This window comes from Anolis carolinensis, chromosome 6, assembly GCF_035594765.1.
Source record: "Anolis carolinensis isolate JA03-04 chromosome 6, rAnoCar3.1.pri, whole genome shotgun sequence".
NCBI lineage: Eukaryota > Metazoa > Chordata > Lepidosauria > Squamata > Dactyloidae > Anolis > Anolis carolinensis.
In genome coordinates, this window is record NC_085846.1 from 93612882 (window position 1) to 93633234 (window position 20353).

Sequence of the window (20353 nt, forward strand, 5' to 3'; positions counted from 1 at the left end):
GAAGTCAGCTGGAAGTCAACCCCCCCCCCCTTGCACCCTAATGTACCTTTCCCTTTACGTCCCCGTCTACCCTTCCCCTAACCTTCTACCACCCCCCTCCCTACCCCCTATTCTTTTCCCCCCCCACACTTTCCTAATCCATTTTATTGTTGTTTTCAAAATCTAATAAAAACTATTATTAAAAAAAAAAAAATACTTCATGTGGACACATCTTGCAAACAGCTTTTAAATAAAGTTTATTAAAATGAAAAAAAAAATAATAAAAAAAAAATAAAAAAAATAAAAAAAACCATAACCAATAGAATGAACTGCAGAAATTAATCTCAGAATTTCCTATAATATTTCCAAAAATATACAAAAATCAGCGGAACTGTTCTTTGGTTCATATATCCAGAAGATGCTCCCACCTTGAACAAAACCCCATGAGAAAACTGTGGCACCTTAAAAGGCGAGCAAATATTTTTACAGTAGACTTTATTTACTTCATCAGGGACATCTACTTCAAATATTAAGGTTATAACTAGTAAATCTACCTGTGTGGTGGTTTCATTAATTGTTTCCAGAAGTTTTTCCACAGCTGCCTGAAGTCGAGGACTAATATTTAAAACCAACTCTTCAGTTTTTGAGTCTATATCCATCCCAAGATACTGGGTGAGTTCAAAACCTTCATCTGCGCCTTCTGACCACATGCTATGCCCATCATCTTCTAGATCACTGCCATGATATGAAGATGACGTCTTTTCTGCACAACAAAAATAAAAACAAAAATAAAAACGAGGGTGCCTTTTATAGCCTTTGGGCAATAAAACGGTTAAACATATTCATATACGAATGATGACTTATGAACAAAAATTATACAAAAACTTATAGCTATACTTACACTGTAAAAGCAGGACATCACAGCAACAAACAAATTACATTTTGCACTAAAAGTCATACAAGTAATGTAAAGAGAATGTTGAGTACAAAGCAAGCAAAGACAGGCAATAGAAAAGGAGATAATAACAGAAGAAAAATATTTTTGTAGCATGTTACAACCTATTATCCTCAGATATGTAATTTATCATTAATCTTATTGGTTACAGTCACTGTTTCTATTTAGGGAACCCTAATGTGTTCCTGATATTATCAGCACTGTAAATTAACATATATGTGTACTAACTGTCAGTATGTGCACAAAGATCTAAGCCATGCTTAAATAGATCATGTATCACAGTAATAATTGAATTCAAAAGGAAACATTTTGCATGGAGAAAACCTAATAATGAACCAGCACTTACAATTATTTTCAAAATAGATTCTGTAGGACTGCTGGGGCAAACTTCAAATCTAGGAGCTAATGCAAGGTTGTTTTTGTTTCTTGGCAACGAATGCACACTCAAGATGCAGTGATAGTTAGCTAGAAAAAATTGCAGGTGATGAATGAATCACATTTGGGATCAGTTCTATGAACAAGTATATCTATAAGGAATGGATCCTCACTTTAACTTGGCTTGGAAGAATCAGTAATTGTTTTTTTCTGAGCACTTTTGAAATTAAGGTTGCAAATAGGAAACCCTTGTCTGGATGTAATAGCCATTTTAAATTGATAAACTATGGTTTAGTATTCTCATTAATAAAGCAAGATTGAACCAGTTTCTCTATAAGGAGGTAACATGAACCTGTGGTTCAAACAATTACCTAATGAAGCATAGAAGGAAGGCCATGACGAGAAGGAATGTGTAGACATACAATCTTTCTTGGCCTTTAAATTCATGGTTTGATAGTTTGAAGTAGTTGTATATGAACTGAATCAACATTTGTGAATATATATTTTTTAAAAACCCAATATCTATAAGAGCCAGTATGGTGTAGGGGTTTGAGTGTTGGATTAGGATACTGGGAGACTAGTTTGAATCCCTGCTTGGCCATGGAAAACCACTGGGTGCCCTTCAGCAAATCACACTATCTCAGTGGTTCTCAACCAGTGGCCTTCAACTCCCAGAAATCCTAACAGCTGGTAAACTTGCTGAGATTTTGGGGAATTGTAGACCAAAACACCTGGGGACCCACAGGTTGAGAACCACTGCATTATCACAACCTCGGAGGAAGGTAAGGGCACCAATAAATTCTGCCAGGTAAGCCCTGTGATATGGGTTGTCATAAGTAAGAAACAACTTTAGGGCACCAAACAAGTGTCTATTTTTGGTTTGGTCACATTGTCTATACGGATTTACAGTTAAAACCATCAAAACAACTTACACGTGTATTTTAAAATGGTGACTTACAAAATGAATGACTATCTTTGTTAATATAACATCACTGAAATATTTTCCTTAATGTTTATTACTGTTACATATCTCCTTTTTGCTTTTTTAAAGGGCTAACATAAATTTAATAAAACTTGAAACATTATGTAAAAAATAAAATCAAAACACAGCTTTGTATGAATGAAATGACTATCTGGATGAGGTTCATTTACATTCACTTGGCACCTTTCATCTTCACAGGATTTCAAAGCATTTTACATGCCCTGCAGAATACAAACTCATTACCTTCAAGGTGCAGTTTCCTTAAGGATTGTTGGCAACTGTTTTCAGCCAACAAATCGTACAATGTTTAGAATGGATTTGGAAAAATGAAGAGATGTTTAAAGTTTCAAATCCTTCTAAATAAACTTGGCACAGACTTAACCACTCATCCCTTTTAAAATATTAAAATATGGTCATTCAGTACCCAGGAGGTGAAGAGCCTCTGGGTGTTAAAGTGTTTTGCAGGAGCTTTAATATCCTCAGAGCAGAAAGGACCTTTTGAGATGCACATCCAGGATACTGTTTGTCAATGCTGTACCAATACACTGGTTAAGACTGAGTCGAGGGAAAGAATACCCCCTACTGAGCCACCAACACCACTTACTGACACAACTGATGCTCTTTGAAGGCCACTCATCCTAAGTAATGAGCAGGTGAGAGACCCTGCTTAGCTTCTGACAAATAACAACCTGGAGTACAATAAGCAGAGCTACAGAAAAGATACAGTCAAATAAAAGGATACATTAGTTATTATATATATATTTACCATGACACAGACTAATAGGTATTGATGTAAGGTCCAATCTATAACACTGCACAATGTTCCCTTTGTCCCAATAAATAGGACACATGGAGCTTCCAACAGTGTACTCTTTACTACAGTGATACCTTGAGAAGGTACACTACAGATCTTTAAGGAGGGACCTGCAGTGTTGTGCACTTTATGGGCTTCTCTACATCTTGACACATGACATTTGTTTGCAATGTATTTCTTTGGGATGTAAATAGATTACAAAACGTGCCTATTACCCTGATATTTTACAGAAAATCTGGACTTTTAGGTGTGTGTCTGTTCCTCCAGGTGACACTGATGGGAGGAGTTAGTGGTGGGCAGAATTGGTTGGTGGGAGGTGATCATTTCTGCGAGATTAATTTTAAAAACTTTTTTTAAAAGCTTTGTTTTTGCAGATACTCACATATCAGTATATTAGCACCAGTGCACTTCTGTTTGGTAAAAACTATGTTTAGTGGCATGCATGAAAGGGGAACAAAAGTTGAGAGTCTATTGACATGTGGATGAAAATAACGCAAAGGACTGGAAGTACAAATTGTCCCCCACAAGCGAGGTAAGTTCAGCTGGGCAAAACATGTGGCTGTTTATGCCCATCTCACAATGTGTGGCATTAATAGAGTCCTTACAGGGCCAATAAAGATCAGGAAAATGTGGTAGCAAACAGAATTTTTTTCGTCAGTGTGGTCAAGCTCGTTAAAACTAACTTGCCTTCAGCTAATTCTATTCTCATGGAAAAGGATATACACCCATGTCAATTTAGTATAATATTACATAATGTATATTCTGCTTTTTAAATCCCTCAAGCAAATAAAATGGTTTGGGTTTTTTTTTTTGTTAGCTAAAACATTTTAACGAATAATCCTTGTAAGGAAACTGGAATTTTGTAGTCAAAATTCTTTTATTCCATCTTGCTATCTTTATAGTTACAGGAATTTTTAATCAATATAATGTGCTGCAATAAGCTACTCTACAAAACAAGCCATTTTAAAAAAAATTACACAAATGCACACAAACATTGAAATTTTTGAATGTTTATGAAGTTTCAACATATCAAAAAGCATGTTTCATGCTGACAGCCTCTTTTTCAAGCAGCAGATATTTATTCAAGGATTTACATGATTATAATGCTCCTTATTTATTCCGCTGACTAAGGCAACTGTAGTACTACTAGGCCAGACCACAAGGCAAAAGTTCAATGTTTTAAAGACATAAATCCAGATAATGAGCAAAAACTAGGAGCCTCCTGGCAAAGTTTTAGTTGACCTAACTTCCTCCCAATATTATGAGAATGGTAAAGAGTGCAGTCAGTCTTTTTGTTATGAAACCAATGAGGACATTAGATTGCCAAATATGTTCTGCAGGGGCAGCTTCCCTTCTGTCACTGTTCACACTCTGAAGAAAACCAATTGCCTAGAGGTGTGACCCAAAAGTGTTGCTGTAGTGAGAGTAATGAAGTGAATATGAATGGTGGGATGTAGAAGTGTAGCACCCAACTGCAGAATTAAGCAAGATAAAGTAATAATTGGCTGTGCTACCACCAAGAAGTGAAATTGTAAGGGAAGGAACTTTAACCAAGGTGCTTTTTAAATCTGACAGTGCCTCTCTTTTCAGGGCAAAACAGAGGAAAACATTTCTTTTCTTAAACTATAATACAGTTCTTGGTTCAAATGAAACTGATATCTAGAGTTGAAAACAAAAAAGAAACCCATTTCTCCACTTCTTGAACTGCCTAGGAAGATATAGGCTCATTTCTATTCTGAGAAATTATGGTCTAACATTACAACTCAATTAATCTGAATCCCTTTTCACATAAAGGCATCACAAAAGGGGTGCTGCAGATGTTATAATTTATACATTTCACACTCCCATGTGAAGTGCATGTTTGCAATAATGTCACGGCTGCTTAACAGACATATATAACAAAATACAAAGTGGGTCACATATGTGTGCACAACCACCATTTGCAAATACCTGCATGCAGCATATGTACTATGATCAACATCAGTGTGGACAACTATGGTAGACCAGGGGACCAGCCATGTGCTATGTGATAGCCAAGCAAATAAACAAAAAACTGGAAGTGGCCAGAAGCCCACTTCTTAGGGCCCTTCCATACAGCCTTATATCCCAGAATACTGAGGCAGAAAATCCCACAATATCTGCTTTGAACTGGGTTATCTGATTCCACACTCAAATAATGTGGGATTTTCTGCCCTGATATTCTGGGATATAGGGCTGTGTGGAAGAGTCCTTAGTTTGGAAAAAGGGTATTTTTATGTTAAACAGCAGGCCAACAGAGACAAAATACATCCTTTCTTTTGCCTGATTTTGGGGTTAAAGGACACAAAAATTGAAATATGTTTTTGGCAGCAAAAATATGGTGCAGTGGTTTTGAGCACAGAACTGGGACTCTAGAAGGCTAGGGTTCGAATCTCCACTTAGCTACAGAAACCCACTGGACAAGCTTTTGGCAAGTCAAACACTCAGAGGGAATAAATGGCAAAAGCCCTCTGAACAAATCTTACCAAGAAAATCTCATTATAGTTTGTCTTAGGATCACCTCAAGTTGGAATTGAAGGCATGTAACAACCACTTTCCTGGATGGAATTTTGACCAATTTGAAAAAGCCTTCAAGCCCATCTGAAATGAAAATTTTCTAGAACACAACACCACATCATGTTCTGCACCTTTGCACAGGCACAGTGGTAGATCATTATTTGCAGGCACAGCAGGTCCTTTATTATATAACTATGTTTGGCAACAAACCTCCAAATTTATTAGATTTACTTTCTTAGTTGGATGACATGCTACTCCAAGTGACTGAAAATGTCAGATATATAATTTGCGTATATGAACTACTCAAAACAGAGAGTATTTATTTAATAGAAACAAGCACAGCAAAACCAACAAGTCAAGGGTGTTATTAGGCTAGAAGAATGGAGTGTTACTGCATGCACTGAGCCTAACAGTAACAATTCATTTCATAAATATGGGGGGCAGCACAATTTTTCTTCAGCTTTTTGTCCCAAGCTGGGGGTAGTTTGTTCATGACTTACATTTGCTAATAAAAACATTGCCTTTAGATGTCAGTTTCCCAGCTTGCAGATTTCATTTTCTGGGACCAAGATTGCTATTCTCTATATTATATTAAATTGTTATAATGTGATGCAAAGTTTTTGTGGTGTACTAGGTGGTTAGAGACAAAAAGGTCTACTCAGTGGCTATGGAAAGTCTTCCTCATGAAGGCTCATACAAATCTTATTTACTTTCATTGTACCTTTTTATGACAAAATTTCTTACATTTAGGTCTTGGTTAGCACTATTAAAACACACAAGTGAACTGAAGTTAAATAGCACATCCATCTCACGTTTCACTAAGAAAATAATTTGATTTATATTTTAATACAAATTACTAGCCTTTATCATTAGCAAACAAGCCATATCATTAAATTCTATAGTCTACAAATCAAATTGACAACATTCATCAATGTTTCTTTTTAAATATTTAGACATGTTAGCACAAGTTTGAGAAGGCAAGTATAGTCTTGTATCTTGCTACACACATTCCTTACGCTCCAAGGAGCGGCATTACAAAACTGAGAGCCAAAATAGCTAAAATATGAACTTTTGTGACTAGAAGCTGCGAGCAGCCTTGAATGTCTATACAAGCAGTTCAGAACAGGAAAGTGGCACAGGAAAAAAAAGAAACCCTCTATTCTGTTTCACTTTGCTTTCACCAGAGATCTGTTTTTAAGACAAGAGTTAAAATACTTTTAACTCTATCATGGATTAGATAAAGGTTTTCCCCTGACTTAATGTCCAGTCTTGCCTGACTCTGAGGGTTGGTGCTCATCTCCATTTCTAAGCCAATGAACGGCATTGTCTGTAGACACCTCCAAGGTCATGAGGAAGGCATGACTGCATGGCACACTGTTACCCTCCTGCCAGAGCGGTACCTATTGCTCTACTCACATTTGCATGTTTTTGAACTGCTAGGTTGGCAGAAGCTGGGGCTAACAGCGGGTGCTCACTCCGCTCCCTGGATTCGAACCTGCGACCTTTCAGTCCACAAGTTCAGTAGCTCAGCGCTTTAACACGCTGCGCCACCAGGGATTCCATGGATTACAGTGATAATTTACTTAATTTATATACTCATACGATCTCAGGGCAGATGAGGTTCCAGAATCTGTTGTGTTTCACTGGTTTTGGTCCCCAAGCAATAAAAACAATCTTAGTTTTCACAATGTAAAAGTTGTCACAACTAGGTCTTGAATCATGTTAGACTAAAACATAAAAGTTTCAAAATTATTTCTTTTTAAAATGCTATTCATTGTTCAATAGTTCCTAATGTAGAATACTTCCAAAGTAGAATTTTTCTCCAGTATAAAGAAAATTCACTCATTACTTTACTATTGAAAACCCAGATGGTATTTCTTTTAAAACTATTAATGTTTACATTTTTTCAAGTACTGGTTTGTGGGCAATTATTGTGGGTTTTGATGCTGATGTAGCAACAATTTCTATCATCGTGTGAAGAAATTTCCTTTCTGCACTACATGGATGCTTTCTCCACTATTAACTTCAGTTTCCTATGTTTTGTTTCACTGGTGAACCCAACAAGGTGGAATCAAGGCCTTCACAACTTCACAGTAATTGTTATTACTGTGTATTCCAATGCTGGTGACATATGCTTCTGTGCACAATGAAAAATCCTATCTCAGAGTAACATTAACGGAAAAGAACAGGAGGAAGATTGAATATGTGTAATTCAATATCTCTGTCGCCAATCCAGGGGGAGAACTTTCCCAGTTTCTATATTGTGGAGTCCCACCAGGTAAAATGAATAATGGAACAGATGAAACAAACACAAAACATTTGGATTAGATGCAGACCATGACTGCATTGCTATGGGGTTCGGAAGAGTGAAAAAGACACTATAACTTTGTTTAACAAAAGTAAGGATTCATACATGTTCCTCAGAACTGGCAGGCAATAAATATGAAACCTGAAACAGCAATTCAACCAAAATAGAGCAGTCAGCAAAATGAAATACATTCATTGCATCACCTTAAAAAGTTTTAAATGCTAATGTCTCACAATAGTTATGCAGCCCTGGGGATTGAGTATGAGCTAATAAACCAGGAGCAGCCCAGAACATTGTGCATTGCTCCTCTACATCGTGCAGAAAATAGTTATCCTTCCAAGCCTATTAATTAAAATCTCCATTACCTCTCTGAACTACTTTCTTTGGCACCTTCTTGTAATGTTCTAATATATTTTAAAGAACACATCGCTTCTCTTTGTCTTTCAAGTCATCTATTGATATGCTGAGATATTGGGTCAGACTGACATTAGGAACAACTGCCTTGGAATGACTTATTTTAGATTAGGTCTATTAAATTAAACACATCCTTGGGGTGGGGTGGAGTCGCGGCATGATTGGAATCAATACATTATTAGTACATGTGGTATGCAGCTAAACTAGCAAATTCCTTTTTCAGAAACTGATCAAATAAAAAGTATAAACATCTAATCTAACGGTTTTGCTTTCTTCCACAACCGATCTGTAAAATCTATGAAAACATTTACAAGTTTTATAGAGTTCCGATGAAAAATCCAAACTTAGCAAAAATTCTCAACCATCCCTCTACAATGCACTTCACAAAATTAACTGACAAATGATAGGACAGAACTTTTCCAAAATGGCCTAGTAAAAGCACTTAAAGCACAACAGCAAAAGTTGGTAATAGTGATTGATTGATAACTTTTTACTTTTATTCCCCCTGAGTTTAATCTAGTGTCACACAGTTGGATCTACTCTCACTCAAATTTGCTCTCATATGCTCTTACACCACATATCGTCACCAAAGCTGGTAAAAGGGGGGGGGGGGGTCTCCATAGTTTGAGGATATGTAGGGGGCTGGAGCTGAAAGGGGTATCCATTCTGGTAGATAATGACTTCTGCAATTTGCCCAAAAAGTATTGTAAGAAAGAAGTCTCATTTAAATGGTACTTGTCATACAATTTTTCCAAGCACGGAAGGAGACAAAACAGGGTCAACCTTGTCATTTAATCTACTCACTCTCTCTCATACACACACATCCTCGTAGCAAGGAAGACACTAAATTACAAATATTGAACTGGATCAAGATTTAATTATGCTAACACTTTACATTAAATGACATCAGTGGGACTTATTTTATTCATAAAATACTTGTTCCATTTATTTTAGTCAACGTATTCCATGTATTACAAAGTTTAAGCCCAAATCCAAGCTTGAAACTATAAATCCAAACACAATTTAGGTCTCCTACTATCGACTTTATTTTGAAAGCCAAAACGTAGAGTCAAGATATCTGATCTAAGAGTCAATGCTAGAAAAGATTACAAATCCTTCTTTACGTAAATACAACATGTAACATCATTGCAAGTACCTGGTTCATATCCCACACTGATGCTTGGCTTTATGGAATCATCTGTTCTTGCCTCCCAATCAAGCATTTTAAATGGTAGCTGAGATTTCGATGATCGATCTAACAGTCCCACAACATGGAGCCCAATTGTTTCCTCTACAGCTACAGTAGTCTTCACCACTTCCAACAGAATCTTCGTTAATTTGTTATTGGCTTTCTGTAAGGCACATCTGCAAATAGAAACCAAAGAATAAACCCTATGAAAATCAGTTATCATTTTTTCTTGATTATGTGCATTACAGTAGGACAAGGCATTTATTTTTAGAAAAAGGTACAATGAGCTTTAATAAAGTAAAGACACATTTTGAAAAATTAAATTGTGATTTCTGACTTTTACTTTAAGAATAACCATAGTCTAACATTATATTCAAACAAATTACACAGTTTGGTAGATGTTCCACAGTTATTCTGGGACCAAGTACAAAGAACAAACACTACCTGTTTCCATATGGGTACAATTCACAGAACATGGCTCTGGATGGTAATGGCACATAGTTAAAGAAATGTATCAAAGCAAAGAAATTATTTAATGCAATGCTGTAAATGTACACTACAATGTGTTCTTCAAAATAATTAAAGGGGAACTTGACTGTTAGCTTACTGAATTATTTCTCTCTAGTATACAAATTTCCCTTAGCCACATTCAAGAATCTCACTTTCCTAGATCTGTATTTTGGGCTGGAGAAAATTGATAAGGAAATTAGATTATTAAAAAAACACCCTCAAATGTCATATTTAATTAGGAGAAAAATGATTTTTCCATATTTTATTGCATATATTTTTAAAATTGTATATTAAAACGTATTATTTCTATATTTATAATGCCCATACTTCTCAAATTATATATAAAACCTAATTGTATGAAAAAATAAATCCATTTGTGAGAGTAGGTTGCAATGACTCTTACTTGATTGCATGCTACTTATATCAGCGTTCCACCATGAAGAATGATTAGATAGTTGGCAGATAGATTTGGCAGAAAGGCTTTTTTAAGGTTAAGAACTGGAGAAAGTTCTTAATTAAATTAAATTTTCCAACTGACAGTAAGTAAAATAAAGCAATGCAATAGTATAGAGCCATAAAGCAGTAGTATGGAAACTAATGTAAAGAAAGCAATGAATTATAAAAAAAATCACAAAAAACATTGCTAAGCATTATGTAACAGTCTATCAAATTATATCATTTGCTTAGCAACATTATCACAACGACAAGTCACACTGTCAACAGAAGTTCTGAAGAAAGGTATAATAACAACGAACAAAATATGGTATATATAGACAAATCAGTAATGTAATAAAAATTACAGAAGTAACACAACTTATGAATGGCTTTTATACATTCAAGTAATAATACAGATACTGAATTTAGTAATTACACTCCAAAATCATTGCCAATGAACCCTTTATTCTAAATTCATGGTTCTCCATTCCAAACAAAATGTGGAAAAGATCTAGGTCAGGCCCATTTAGTCAAAGAAGGTCTTTAGATGGAAAAAGATTTGGAATTGCAGTCACAGAAATGTAGGCTGACTTCCATCAAAGTAGAAGGCTATCATTGTTCACTGATTTATTAAATCTGCAGTTATTCAATTTCCAAATTTAAAATGTTTCTTCCACTTGTCAGTAGAAAAGCTGTCAAACTGGATCAAGGACATTTCCACCTTCAAATAAGCATACCTTTCTTTTGAAATGATATCTGGAGATATTTCTTCCTGTTTTCCTCCTTCAACCTCACTTTCTAAGATCAGTTCTTTGGATTCGTTCTGACACACGTTTTCAACCTGGGTAGGTTTTGGCAATGGTAAAGTGGACAAAAGAGACAGAAATCCTGTCATAATTGAATCAATGTACTCTTATGATCCACAGCATATTACGAAATGAAAAAAATCCCCATAATTCTCAAGCTTCAATGTAATTTTAAATAATAATTAACTCTCCTGTTATCAGATACCTGACACTGTAAACTGAAACAGTCTACTCATAGCCTGTAAGAATCAAGTTTGTTCTACTAAATAAATTGCTTCTAGGTTTCTTGTTGGTTGTTACTACAGCAACATTAAAATAAGAGTTTGCTTTGAATATAATACAAACTATCTAAGCCCTGCCTTCCTATTTGATTAGTCTATATTTAAGTAAATATGTCCTGTGTTGAAAACAGCAACAGCAGAAATGCTATTTATTTTATGTACATTCCACAGCTTTTGAAGAAAGTGTATAATACCTGTGTTTGAGTACCATTGTCTTTCATTTCATGGGACACTTTCTCTCTTTCAGGTATTGTTTGCTTCTTCAGCGACTCTAGTTCTTCTAAAAGCATTTGCTCTCTTTCTGTGATTATACTGTCATTATCCAAAGTGATATTCTAAAAAAAAAAAAAAACCAAAAAAAAAACCAAAAACAAAAATAAACCACAGCTGACATAAGAGAAATAATGCTAAAGGAACCATACATGTAAAATAGTTCCTAAAACTCTTCAAGAAAACATTATGTTGCTTTTGGGCATACATTTAAAAAGAAATGCTGGCCTAAGATTAAAGCGAATGTATGTGCATGTGCCTTCAAGTTACATATGGACTTATAGCAACCCATGAATTCCACAAAGTGTTCTTAGGTAAGGAATAGAGGTGTTTTTGCCAGTTCCTTTATCTGAAATATAGCCTTTAACACCTGGTATTCATTGGTGGTGTCTCATTCAAGTACTAACCAGGATCGACATTGATTGGCTTCCAAGATCAGTTGAGATCTGGAGTCTTTAAAGCACCGAGATTAAAAATAGTTTAAGAAACCCCCCCAAAATTGAACCAGATTTACATATATGCAAATACAGTATTTTTACACACAAGAAAAAAGTGCATTGACTTTTCAGGTCCCTCAGAAGACTGAAACTAATAAGTGCCCCCTTTGTGCCTTTGGAAATTAACACAAAATTGATAGTTTGATTTTTCAAACAGACTACAGTTTTATATATATGAATAAAGAGATTATTTGAACTATAAAAGTTATAATTATACAATTATAAAGAATATATAACAAAGAATAAAGCAGATGTAAAAATAGAGACACAAACGTTTGGGAGAGAGGGTGTCTATTTACTTCCCACAGTTCCAATCCTCCCACATTCCAGGGCTAAAATTACCTCTGCCAATTGCATTTTAAGCCTGTCAAGCTCTGCTAGTAAAAGATCTTGGTTTTCTTTCTGTGACTCCATCTGTTGCATATGACCCTCTTTCAATATTTCTATTGCCTGCTGATGTTCTTGATACTGACGGACAAGCTCTAGACGCATATCTTCCAAACGTTCTTCATACAATGATATTTGGCTTGAAGATGCTGTGCTAGAGGTTGAAACTTCATTTGCATCCTATAATTTTTGTTGGCAAATAATGAGAAATGACAAAATCTATAGTAAGTCACAAAGAAAAACTCACATCATAGCTTGTTTCAGTAGAAACTTTTTAAAGAAGTGTTCTAGAGTTTATTACATGATGAATTCCTTTAATCAAACAGCAAATCACCATTGTTTTATTCTAGAATGCAAGCACAACACAGTTGCACAGAAGTACCTTATATACTCATATATAAGTCTAAAAATAAGTAAAAAAATCAACTCCTAAAACTGGGTCAATTTATTCGGAGGTCAATGTGAGTACTGTGTCCTAACTAATCAAAAATAAACTATCCCGTTCTCTAAATGGTGAAAGGCAAGAACTTAAGCTGTTCTGGGAGAACCTAAAATAAGCACCGAGTCCCTCTATTCTCTCTACTTCTGGCTTTTTTGAAAGTCTGAGTAGGGAAATGATTCCTGAGGTGGCATTGCTGCTTTCCCCCCCTCTTTAGAATGACCCTTGATTTATCCACAGGTCATATCAAAATCCAGTAATTTTGGTCCCAAAACCTGTCCTCAACTTATATGTGAGAATTATAATTATTATAATTATTTCATTTCTATCCCGCTTTTCTCCTGTGGGAGGGATTCAAAGCGGCATACAACATATAAAATTCATACAAATACATCCTATAGCAATACATAATCAGTTAAACATAATATCCCGATATAAAAACCCAATTAACATACCAAATAAAACAATTTAAAAACTTACAGCAACCACACATGATTATATACGGTAATCCAACACTGATTCGTTTTTGGGAAAATATATACAGAACTGTGCTGCCAATATTTTGTATACACATGTACTGTCTTAATCTACAGACATTATTGCTGCTTTAGCTAAAAACATTAGCTTTTGAATTCAAAGACTTAAAGCCAAAGCTTCACTAATAAGAATATCTATATTAACATCTCACTGTATTTACTTTTCAGTCTTCTATGCTCTATTATGCATTATAGCAGCGAAACCTCCACAACTGCAAGTAGTTTCATTCAAGTATTATGATAATCTTAATTCCTATGCCTATTTCTAATCAATCCAGTTTTCATTCCTATCACAATCAGTATTATTATCATGCTAAACTTATTTTTTAGTACATTTCAAAATACGCATGAATTCACACATGCTATTTCTGGTGATGATGAATGATGCGTATCAAAATTTGGAGCATTTGGAGAATGTTGTTTGAAAGAGATGAAACATAATGAAGTGGTAGATGTAAAATATTTACATTATAAAAATACAAAAACAGATGTTTAAAACTGGTCCATCAGAATTTTCCCATTGAGATTTTCTAATTATGTACTGAGACAAACAAAATTACAACTTTCAAAAAATAATTTTGGAATACATCTGACTTACTAGAGATCCCTTTGGCATAAGATCTTTAACATTTGAGGAAGTGTCTGTTGGAAAGCTTGGATCAACATTGTGTAGTCCAAGTACCACAGCAGGCTTAACATCTGGTTGAAATTGTCCTTCAAGTGACAAAGTTTCACCACACTCTTCACTGATCTCTCTACTAAGTGACTTGAATTCTTCACACTTAGCATCTCTCTTCTCATTTCTATGGCTATCTAATCCTTTGTGACATTCTTTTATGCTGAAATTACAGTCCTGTCCAGTTTGCTTTGGTACCATCAAAGACATTTCATCCTCCTTTGGGTTAGTAATTCTTGCTAGTTCATTTTTCTGGGCAAACTCTATACTCATGGTTACAACCACCTTAAAAAACAATAGTTTGGAATACAGAAAGGAGGAATTTAGAATGCCATAAGAATTAATCAAAGATAATATGTCATTTAATTACAGTGTTATGTTTCAATTACATATACAGGCAGTCCCCAAGTTACAAACAAGATAGGTTCTGTAGGTTTGTTCTTAAGTTGAATTTGTATATAAGTTGGAACAGATACATTTTTAAGTCTAGCTCCAACTAAACCATATATATTCTTTAGCTTTAGATAGCATAGGGAAGGGTGAACACCCCTGTGGTGTTCGTTTAGCTGTCTGTGCCCGTTTAGAAGATGTCACATCACTTTCTGTCCATGTGATAACTGGATTTTGAAAAAATTGGTTAGTTGTGGAAACAAGGATTGGTGATAAAGCTTCAGCGAAAACACCTTTTCCCCATGACAACTCTTCCAGGAGCAAATTTCCCTTTCTAGAGGCAGATTCGCTTTCTATTGTATCACCCCGATTCTTAACTATGAGTCATTTATAAGTTGACTGTTTATAACTCGGAACTGCCTGTATAAAAACGGGTATAGAATCCAGATGTTGGACTACCACTCTTTGCATTCCTTCCACTGGCTCAGGTTGCTGAAAATAGTGGTCCAGCAACAACTGGAGTATCATGTGATTCCCATATGCTTGATCGATTCAGCAAAATAGGTCTTCTATATTTTTTAATTATTGGCATCCATGGGGTCAGTATGATAGTCATTCTACATACAGAATGCATGCAACAATAGATATGTTAATTAACCAGAATTATTAAAAGAAATGTTATAGTAATATAATGGGTAATATTAAAGGACTTGTTTAATGAGAAAAGCATAATCTTCAGAGTATTAAATCTAAGCCAATAATAATCAAAGCAATATTTCTTATTTCATATATATTTGGCCCTTTCTGCATTCATGGATTTCACCATCCATGGTCTGAAAATATGCCATCCTCTAAAAATAAAACAGCAAATCTTTATTTTGCCATTTATATAAGGGATACCATTATATAAAATATAGGACTCAAATATCCATGGATTTTGGCATCAAATACCAGGGGCCAATGTTTCATAACAAATCAGTTTATGTTAACCATAGCACAGTATTTTCTGAACTTCTTCACAGAAACCATGGTTCAGAGAGATTTCCAGATTTTGATTTTTATCTGGTCATCTCTCTTTTTTCCTAGAGGCAGTGATCTTCTTGCTAATTTAAGATATTTCATGTTAAACCATGACTTTTTAATTACATCTTTGTGGATACTTAATGCATTTCTGTAGCAGATTGGTACCTTTGCTATTTCTTGTAATAATTTTTCTTGGTACTGTTTCTCCAGAATAGTACCACTTTCATTGGGGAGCTGTAAGAAAAAAGAGCAGAATACATGTTTAATCTTATAAATTGTGGATATTTTAATCATATAAATGGTACACATTCAGGATGAAGGAGACAGCAGAAAAGTACCTGTTTCTTCATAATTTGAGGAAGAAGCCATGGAAGGTGTCATGGCATTAACATTATACTAATACAGTATGTCCCCTGTATTCACAGGATCAATACCCACAGTTTTATTGATCTGACAAGATGTCCTCTCTAGGTATTTCCTAGGTCCTCCAGTGCAACTTTATGGCGTTCTTGGGTTGAAATATACATCATTTCAACAGGATTTCCTATTATCTGTGGCTTCACGTATTGAACACAAAGTCTGGGAATGTATTTCTTGCAGATATACAGGGATCTTTTTGCACTACACTGATTTCTTGAATTAATAGAATGGCAACTAATGTTCTTACATTAAATGAAGCACATTACATTAAGTAAAAGCAGCACTTGGTTTATCTTGAATCCCATAGAAAACGTTATGCAAAGTCATACCACAATACTACTTAGTTTTTAAAGACACATGGGATTCTGATGCTGCTGCGAGTGAAGCCAGTAGTTATGTATTTGAAATTTACACTGAGCAGTATCTCTCAGAAAGTGCACAGAATTTGAAAGAAGTAGAAGAGCACAGTCCGAAATAAAATTATTTTATAATCTTGGGGAGAAAAGATCACTTCAGTAAACTTTCTATTATGCCCAATGAAATCTGTTTTATTTTAAAGTTCTAAACATGGTCAAGATGGGTAAAAGTTTTATTTTAGTTTATGTACTGATATTTGAATATAATTATATAGTGTTTGAAGCAGAAAACATATTAAAACACAATCAAAATCTAAGTGTATTTTACAGTACCTCTACTATCCTGTCAGTGCTTTGTTGAAGATCATTCTCAGTATGCTTTTCTTTTTCCTCAACTTCATTTACCTGTGACCCCACAGAAATACTAAAAACAAAAATAAAAAGAGCATTAATTGATGCCATTAAATTTCTCATTTGCTGAACTGAATTGTATTATAAAATAGTTTAATAAAAGATTAATGAATATGAATATAAACACTTGTCCATCAACCAAATCTTGCAAAATTAAAAAAAATAAAGTTAAACTATTATTTAGATTCTAATACAGAAGTTTCCAAACATTTCAAGTTGGTGACAAATGTTTTACACGATTCATTTTGCAACACAGTAATTCAGTATTACTAGCAAACTAGAGGTTAAACCAACCCCTTATAAATTGTAATAATGAAATATATGGGGACAAAATCTATTTCCAAAAACCCTTTCATAGGTATTTTTAAAAATATTCTATTTATTTATTATTTCACAGAGACTCGGGTTTCTCATTATTTTTGTGCAACACACCTACACGATTTTAGAAGCTCTGCACTAATAGTTACACACTCCAGTAGAAACCATACACATGAATTTTTCAAAACTATTGTATAAATACCATAAGCTCAGCAAAAGTATGGTTTCAAATAAAACTTATAGAGGAACATTTTAAGATTCCTGTAGGTCTCAAACTGGCATGGGATTTGAAGTACAAATACTTGAGAAGGATTGGAAATGCATTTGGTTCAGTGCATCATTTAAATATTTCTATCTCCAAAGAAGAGAGTGTGGGTTTTAGAAAGGAGCTTTCCCCATTACATCTAGAGATCACAGGAACTTAATACAAAATCTATAGCATGCAAACTATATGCTCTATATGGGCACACACCTCATTTTAGACCATGCAAATGAAAACTATGAAGTGATGTGTGATTTTTAACAGATACAAACTACCCCTCTGCCAATATGCCATACAAGTGAAGAGAATGGCCTTTTTCCTTTCACTGTAAGAAAATATGGTTTCAACTGGAAGAAATCTTGTCAAAGTAACACATCTATTCCTCCACCTCCTTCCATATAACAAGAGAGATCATTTTTGGCTATGACATAAAATTGCTTGAACTGGCTCTATCTCAATCTTGGGCATCAAAGAAAGATGGGGTCCAAAATTATAGCTACCTGAAATGTTCAGAAGACTCATTGGTATCTTGAAGTCTACTCTGTAAGTGCATTATCTCCACAGTGTAACGTTCTTCAGTTTCTTTCAACTGCTGATGGAAATATGATCGAAGATGCTCAATTTCCTGAGCATGCTGTTCTTCAAGTTGAGATTTAAAGTTCTCAATGTCTTCCCAAGAAGGTGATGTAACTTTAAGACATAACACATAAGAAAACTATAAATAATGTTCCTGTTCCAACACAGTACAAAAAAAGTGCAATAATATTAGAGCAGGCATGGGCAACCTAAGGCCCGGGGGCCGGATGCGGCCCCCTGGGCACTTACCTCAGGCCCTCCTTATTTTCCTTGTCCTCTTAGCATGGTGGGCCACTGCATCCTTATGCCAAAAAGAGGCAGGAAGACACACAGCAGTTGAGAAACCTCTGGAACACTCTGAGTCACCACATGTCTTGCCCTTCTCCCGGCATAAGGATGGTGCGATCGGCCCCACCCTTATGCCAGGAGGATGGCTCAGGGAAGGCATACGGCAGCTGAGAGCCCTCTGGAGTACTCTCAGCAACTGCCTGTCTTGCCCTCCTCCTGGCATACAGCAAAGAGGACAGTCTGAGGATCGGGGGAGGAGGATTGGGGCAGTCTTGCCTTTCTCCCAGGATACGGATGGGATGAGAGCCCCGTCCTTATGCTGGGAGAATAACCTGAAGATGACCCATGCCCTGCCCTTTCCTAGCCCTCTCCCACCCAGCATGTGCCCGACCCCCCTCCCCCTGGCTCAGCCCTTCTGGCTGGGCCCACAATGTGGCCCCAAGGCAAAAAAGCTTGTCCATGCCTGTTTTAGAATAACATACTTTCACAGAGAAAGGAATTTATTTGTTGCTTTGTTAATTAATACTTATTCAATTTTTCCTGCACCTAACAATGGCCCCCTTCCTATTATTTGTGATAACAACAAAATGAAAGCAAATACTATGGGAATCTTAGGAATCACGCCACTGTTTTCCCAGTTGGTCAGTGCTATTACAGCTGTTGACAGTGACCATCTTGCATGACACTCCAATGCCTTCACATTATAAAATGCAATAATAATAATAATAATAATAATAATAATAATAATAATAATAATAATACACTTTATTTATATTCCGCTTTATCTTCCTGGAGGGACTCAGAGCGGATTACAGGATACACATATAAGGCAAACATTAAATGACTTTTACACAGTGAACAATTACATACAATATACAGACAAAGGTAAACACTGAACACATGGCCATATCATAAAGTTTGAGAGTGTAAAAATGCAAATACTACATACCCAAAGTAAGCTCAATAATATTGTGACTGCATGAAAACATCACACCTAAAACAAGCATGATTGAGGTTTTCACTCATATAATACAGATCTGCTTATTATTTTATGTGCATATATTTACCAACACAATCCTGTGATGGAGTAGGTAAGCTTTCTACATTCTTTTCAACACTTCCATTTTCTTTTTTATCATAGCCTCTACACAGTGGCCATTTTTCTCCACCCTGCAGAAATTAAATAGAGCCAAAGATACAAAATTATAACTTTACATAATGACTGTAATGTTTTATTTTCTTCCATTCCACTAAATTGTGTGTAAATATTAATTTACATGTTTATATATAGGGACAAGAGGGAAGAAAATCTTAATTTTTCTCCCACTTCTCTTTTTTTCTAGGAATTTTTTATTTCTAAGAATATATTGACCCATACAATTAACCAGTCAAATTAGCCAGCTGTAATTCTTATACTCAAGAAATGGCTAGATATTTCTATGTTATCATGTGAGCTTGCATATGTCTATGGATGAGGACATGCTTGCATATGTACAAATATGACTGAGTGGGTGTTGCATATGGGAGATGTGAGCTGCTCTGAGCAATGAAGTGGGGAACAATAAGCTAGCATTTTGCTAGGCCAATCCACTTTGAAATATGGATCCCTGTCTATTCAACAACTGGCAGTAACTAGCCCTTAATATGTATAACAAGAGCAAACCCAGGTTCTTGGCTGAATTAATGTTCTTCTGAAGGAGTCAGGGAGAGGGAAGTGGAGAGCATCTGAGAGCCATATTGGGTCCCTTCATGGCCTGGACTAGGCCAAAGTTAGGTTGGTGTTTCTCTCCCTTTGGTTAGAATGAAAGTTAAAAAGTAATTACCTTTTTAATGTCTTTCATAAATTGTACATGATATTCCAGGAGCTTCTGATACTCTTCTACTATCTTGTTCAGAATACCTTGTAATGTTCCTTGCAAAA

The 20353-nt window shown here is 35.4% G+C and overlaps 1 protein-coding gene and 1 long non-coding RNA gene across 8 annotated transcripts in view; one reads left to right on the forward strand and one right to left on the reverse strand.

Moving 5' to 3' along the window:
- The window catches only part of akap9 (A-kinase anchoring protein 9), a 112654-nt gene that overhangs the window by 52405 nt on the left and 39896 nt on the right, over window positions 1-20353 (reverse strand). For 6 of the 7 annotated variants that reach the window (XM_008112508.3, XM_008112507.3, XM_008112506.3 and 3 more), the window contains 11 exons: window positions 20256-20353; window positions 19500-19602; window positions 18069-18258; window positions 16911-17001; window positions 15967-16035; window positions 14311-14673; window positions 12693-12917; window positions 11778-11918; window positions 11234-11337; window positions 9519-9727; window positions 534-742 (listed from right to left, as the gene is read on the reverse strand). In XM_008112508.3, the coding sequence (XP_008110715.2) occupies window positions 534-742; window positions 9519-9727; window positions 11234-11337; window positions 11778-11918; window positions 12693-12917; window positions 14311-14673; window positions 15967-16035; window positions 16911-17001; window positions 18069-18258; window positions 19500-19602; window positions 20256-20353 (1802 nt within the window). The remainder of the gene's footprint in view (window positions 1-533; window positions 743-9518; window positions 9728-11233; window positions 11338-11777; window positions 11919-12692; window positions 12918-14310; window positions 14674-15966; window positions 16036-16910; window positions 17002-18068; window positions 18259-19499; window positions 19603-20255) is intronic. The other variant, XM_008112509.3, reaches the window with a different exon arrangement.
- On the forward strand, window positions 739-8617 carry LOC134299838 (uncharacterized). Its single transcript, XR_010007075.1, has 2 exons — window positions 739-3637; window positions 7706-8617. It is a non-coding gene; the product is annotated as an uncharacterized LOC134299838 (long non-coding RNA).